Source organism: Raphanus sativus, unplaced genomic scaffold (genome assembly GCF_000801105.2).
Source record: "Raphanus sativus cultivar WK10039 unplaced genomic scaffold, ASM80110v3 Scaffold0430, whole genome shotgun sequence".
Lineage (NCBI taxonomy): Eukaryota > Viridiplantae > Streptophyta > Magnoliopsida > Brassicales > Brassicaceae > Raphanus > Raphanus sativus.
In genome coordinates this window covers 1-5,853 of record NW_026615749.1, presented here as the reverse complement: position 1 = coordinate 5,853, position 5,853 = coordinate 1, and the positions used below count along the sequence as shown (strand labels likewise).

General features: G+C 47.4%; 1 protein-coding gene across 1 annotated transcript; it reads right to left on the bottom strand.

The window, feature by feature from the left end:
- Nucleotides 1–4,051: 4,051 nt before the first annotated feature.
- LOC108837533 (uncharacterized) lies at nt 4,052–5,641 on the bottom strand. Its single transcript, XM_018610566.2, has one exon. It carries the CDS (start codon nt 5,639–5,641, stop codon nt 4,052–4,054), a length of 1,590 nt encoding a protein of 529 aa, XP_018466068.2.
- Between the last annotated feature and the right edge of the window lie 212 nt (nt 5,642–5,853).

The following is a 5,853-nucleotide window of genomic DNA, read 5'->3' as shown; positions in this document are numbered from 1 at the left end:
AACCCATCGGCAAGACAGTTAGCTTCCCTATACACGTGACCAATCCGGACAATCCAGTCCTTTGAAAGTAAGCCGTGGCACATACGTACCAGGAACGACAGTGGGTGAGTTTCCTCAATTCCTGCCTTAAGAAATCCAACGACAACTGCTGAATCAACCTCTAACTCCAACCTCGTGATGCCCCTCTCCCATGCCACTACTAGACCGTAATAAACTCCCCACAATTCCGCCAGTGGAGCAGAGCATCGGCCAATATTTAGTGCAAAACCTCCGCACCAATCACCAAACCTGTTTCGCAACACCCCACCTGCAGTTGCAGCGCCTGGATTTCCCTGCGACGCCCCGTCTGTATTGAGTTTAACCCACTCGTCAAGCGGAGCTGTCCACGCTATCCTTCTTTCCTCGCGTCGGTGAGAGTGCTTTGTACTTCCTAAAGCGCAGGTTGCTTTGGACACCTCTGCTGCTTTCTCCTTAACGAATTTCACTCGGTCTCTGCACAGACGAGTGTCCCCAAAGATATTTCCACATCTCCATTTCCACGTCCACCACACCGTTACTGCAAAAAAAGTTGCCCATGGGCTCTCTCCTACCATATGATTTTCTCCCAGGTTCGTGAACAGCCATTGAAGTAGCGACTGGGTGAAAAAAATCTGTCTCTTATCCCTCGGGACCACGCGATTCCATATTCCCTCCATAGCCGGGCAATCTCGAAGAATATGCAAGACCGTCTCTGGAGCTCCCTTGCAGACTTCACACGTATCTGTAGCACCAAGATGTCTTCTATATCTCTCGCAATTGGTCATGATGACCTGTTGTCCAGCTAACCATAAGAAGCATCGCACCCTCTCCGGAGCCACAACCGTCCATATACGTTTATAGAACTTCTCCATACTCTGTCTTGGCGAATCAACAGAAGTTAAGAGCCTGTAGGCGGACTTAATAGAAAAGCTTCCATTCGTAGTTCCTTTCCAAGCTATTATATCCTTTGCTCCTGTTATCTGATCAGGAACAACTGCAAGGAGCTCAAGTCTTTTTGTCTTCTGCAAGATACGGAGCAATGTTCTCGAAGTCCCAACCACTCCCGGCTTGCCATAGATCCTTGATTAGTGTATTTTCCAGCCCTTGAGGCAGGGCAGATGTGATCGACAGTAGTAACGGTTCATCTGTTAACCATGAATCAGCCCAAAACTTAATCTGTCTTCCGTCTCCAAGCACCCATCTCTGTCCTCTCACCACTACATCTCGCAGACCGAGCCCCACACTTCTCCAAGTAGAAGACCAAGTTCCTTTCGCTATCATCCATCTCGTATCTTTAAGATCACCAACGTGATATTTCTTCCTCACCACCTGTGCCCATAAACTGTGCGTGTTATGCATAACTCGCCATCCAACTTTCGCGATCAAGGCCTTGTTCATCTCCTTTGAACGTCGGATCCCCAACCCTCCTTCACTTTTCTGCTGACAGACTTTATCCCATGCCACAAGATGAAGTTTTCGTCGGTCAGAGGAGCTCCCCCAGAGAAAGTTACGCGCCAATCTATCCAGACTATCTAGAGTACTCTGTGGAAGCATAATAGTACTCATAGTATGTACTGGGATCGATGACAATACCGATTTGGTAAGTGTCAAACGGCCCGCAAAACTCAGAGTACAACTCTTCCACCCTGTTAGCCTAGATGATGCTCTCTCAAGAACCTCACCGAAGGTGTCTTTGTTGATCCGCTTCTGTAGCACAGGCATACCGAGATATTTCCCCAGATCACATGTGGATTGAATTCCACTCTCATTGCTAATCATTCTTCCCAACTCCCGAGAAACATTCGAAGAGAAGAATATTTTAGATTTTTCCAAGTTGACTTTCTGGCCTGATGCTATGCAGAATCTTTCCAGAACACCTCTGATGACACGTATCTGAGCCACTGAAGCCTCCGCAAAAAGTATAAGGTCATCGGCGAACAAGATGTGAGATAACTGCGGTCCTCCTCTTGACAGCTGTATAGGCTTCCAGTTCTTCCCCACTACAGCTCTCTCAATAAGGTGACAAAGCCGTTCCATACACAGAACAAAGAGATATGGGGACAGAGGGTCTCCCTGCCGCAACCCTCTCAGCGGCTGAAAACTATCAGTCATCTCCCCATTCCACAGCAAACTCATCGATGGACCTGTAACACATTGCATAATCCACCCGACACAATTATCAGGAAACCCGGCAGCTTGCAGTGTATCTTCCAAAAAGTCCCAGCGTATTCTGTCGAAAGCCTTTTCCAAATCAAGTTTTAACAACATCCACCCCTTTCTGCCCTTCTTCCGGCGCATCGAGTGGACTGCTTCCTGGACTACCACTATATTATCAGTGGTAAGTCTACCTGGAAGAGAGCTTGATTGAGCTGGCCCAATGATTTTGTTCATGATCCCTTTCATCCTCCCCACCAATGTCTTTGTGATCGTTTTGAACAAAACATTGCAAAGGCTTATTGGTCTGAATTGCATTATTCTCTCTGGTCTCACAACCTTCGCGATAAGCACCAAGACTGCATTGTTTGTGTTCTGAGGCAATTCACCTGTCCTGAAGAAATCAAGCACAAACTGGATAACCGAGCTTCCCACCGTATCCCAGCAACGTTGATAGAACACTGGTTGAAACCCATCCGGGCCTGGGGCTTTGAAGCTCCCCATGCTTCTGATCGCTGTCTCTATCTCATCAGCTGTAAAAGGCCGTTGCAGATCTCGTTTGTCTGCGTGTGACAACGTCGCAAAGCTCCCCCGAGGTAGCGTTTCCACTGACTGCTCCACATCATCCAAAGAGTAAAGTCTCTTGTAGTAGGTGATAGCCAACTTCTCTAGTTCTTCCTCATCCGTCAGCCATTGACCCTCCGCATTCTTTAACATCTCGATCTTGTTCTTCCTTCTTCGAATGATCGTGGATGTGTGAAAGAATTTTGTATTACGATCTCCGTGAGTGAGGAGCTTTTCACGAGATTTCTGATACCAGATGATCTCCTCCTGCTCCAACGCTACATCAAACTCATTCATCAAGCTACTCTCCTTCTGCAGCAGCTCGTCCGATGGGTTATTTTCAATCAGCTTTTGTACTTCCAGGATCTCGCTCAGCAGTTTTTCTTTTCTTCTCTGAACATCACCAAACACTTCCCTATTCCATCGTTTCAAAACTCCTTGAAGTTTCTTTAGGGCCAATCTCGTGTCCACGTTGCTATCCCACGAAGTTCTCAATAGATCCTTAAACCCCTCATGAGTTAGCCATGCCGCTTCAAAGCGGAAAGGTACGGCGACTCTTGTTCCTCTGTACTATCGGTTCCAAATCAACGTATAAAGGAGCATGATCAGACGCAAGAAAAGGTAAATGTGTAACTGTTGCCTCTTGCCATTTGAGACGAGCATGGGGACAACAGAGAACACGATCCAGACGCTTCGCAATGAAGAGACTCTCCGAACGCCCTCTCTTCCATGTGAATTGCTGACCTCGGAATCCCATATCAATGAGAGAGCTGGCGTTTATCCAGTTCCCAAACGCCAAGGAATCTTGTGAAAGACGCCCACTTCCACCCATCCTTTCATCAAGCCGAAGGATCGTGTTAAAATCCCCACCAATAACGACTGGTTCTCTCGCTGACACAACTATTTCCTTGAGTTGGTCCCAGAGTCCACCACGCCTGGTTGCAGACGGTGCTGCATAGACAGCCACCAAGTTTAGGATATCCAATCCTTTACTGATTCTAGCGTGAATAAACTGATCGGAGTGCTTCACGATTTCAACATCTCCCACCTCAGATTTCCACAAAAGCCATAGACCTCCACTCTGCCCTACCGCATCCACACGAAAATTCTGATCAAAACCTAAGTTCTGACATATACGCCCAGCACGATCTCCTCCTGCGTGGGTCTCAAAAACTGCGAGAACATCAGTAACATATTTCTTCAATAAGTAACGGATAGAACGTCGGAAATTGGGTTTATTCGCCCCCCGGCAATTCCACATAAGAATCTTCATCATTAAGATACACCACTTGGTAAGAAAAGCCGGGGACAACTGTTATGCCTCATGAGACTCCGTTGTCTCCAATGGAGCTTCCTGCATACCTGCATCTTTCTCCAAATTCGCATCCACCACGCCCATGGTCGGGTTCGACTCCGTGAAACCCTCAGCCAATTGGGGAAGATCACCATCTATCCTAACGGAGCAATCCTGTAGAAAGGGACCACCAGCTCTCCCCAGGTTCTCCTTCTCAACTCTCAATCGTTTCCCGTTGCTCGACAATTCGATCCCTCCACCGGTTGGGCCAAACACAAGCCCTCTCATGGGCCTCGACTTCACAACTGATTTGGGCTTTGTGATTTTATTGTCCGGGCCTTTGTAACTCCCCCCATTCTTTTTTACTGCCAGTGGATTAACCTTGGGCCGAGTCTCATTTGAGTTTCCCGCCGAAAAAATCACCCCAGATTCGCGATTTACACTCATCGTCTGATTTTTGTGAATCTGAATATTCGCATTTTCCTTAATAATCTCATTCTCCTTATTCTCGCCTTGACCAACCGCTTCTTGCCTTATCTCCGGAGATTCCAAATCCTCCATCAATCTTCCAAAACTGTTTGATACCAAAATATTCGGAGTTTCCTTATTTTGAGGGATCTCCCGGAGATTTCGACCGGAACCCTCTCTTTGGTTTCCTGCCGCCGTCTTACTCCTCGAGCTTTCTCCCCTCTTCCCAGATTTGTTACGCACCGGCGTGAAACCGTCATCTGCCTGACGTGTTCGACCCGGATTACCGTTGATACTCTGGTGTACATCCACCGATATGATTCTCTGTTCTTGAGAAGCCCTTTCAATGGCTGCACGCTCTTGAATAACCTTCGGACACATATGCACCAAATGACCAAACATCCCACAGCTTGAACAAATTTGCGGTAGACCTTCATATGATACAAAGTATCTGTCCCCATTGATTAATATCGAGCCCTTCAAAGGTTTCTGCAGGTTCACCTCAACACAAATCCTGGCGAATCTTGCCCTTTCGAAGTTCAAAGTCGTTAAATCCACTTTAACCGGTTTTCCCAACGCCTTAGCAATTCCCATCAAGATGGATTTGTGATAGAAATTGATAGGGATATTTGCCAATCGTATCCACACAGGGGTCGTCACGATGTCATCGCTTAGAGGATCAAAAGATGGTGTCCATGCTTGTACCACAAGGTAACTCCCGAAAACCCTCCAAGGTCCCCCTGCAAGCGCCGCCAAGTACTCATCTTCATCTCCGAACCTTATCATAAAGTATTGTCGCGGAAGGTCCATTACGTACATCGAACCCTTTGGCTTCCACATCTCACGAAGCTTCCTGATCAGAGCCGCAATTGAAGTAACCCTCCCCAAAACTTTCACGATCATACAGTGCTTCCATAGTCCATTCATGGCTTCCAGCACCTCCTGTTCAATAGTGATCACCGGCTCCCCCTCTTCTCCATTCGGAAGTTCCAGCCTGACTCTCTCTGAAACGAACGCATCATCGATCAGTTCCTCCGGATTTGGCATCCCTCCAGCATTCGAACCCGTAACCTTCTTCACCCACGAGCCCGTCATGTCCGGAGGATCCCCCGGGGGGCGCCCTTGCTCCACCAAGTCATCCATGGTCGTATCATGCTCGCCGTCACCGAGAACCCTAGAATCGCCCTTATCGCCTTTATCGCTCTCCATAACCCAAGTTGTCAGTAGAGTGACTTTAAATAAAATCACGAGTAATTAATTAATTAGCTCAGCCAGATAAAAATTTAAGAAAAGTTCAAACTAATTCATGAGTGGTTAGCTCTCTCTCTCTCTCTCTCTCTCTCTCTCTCTCTCTC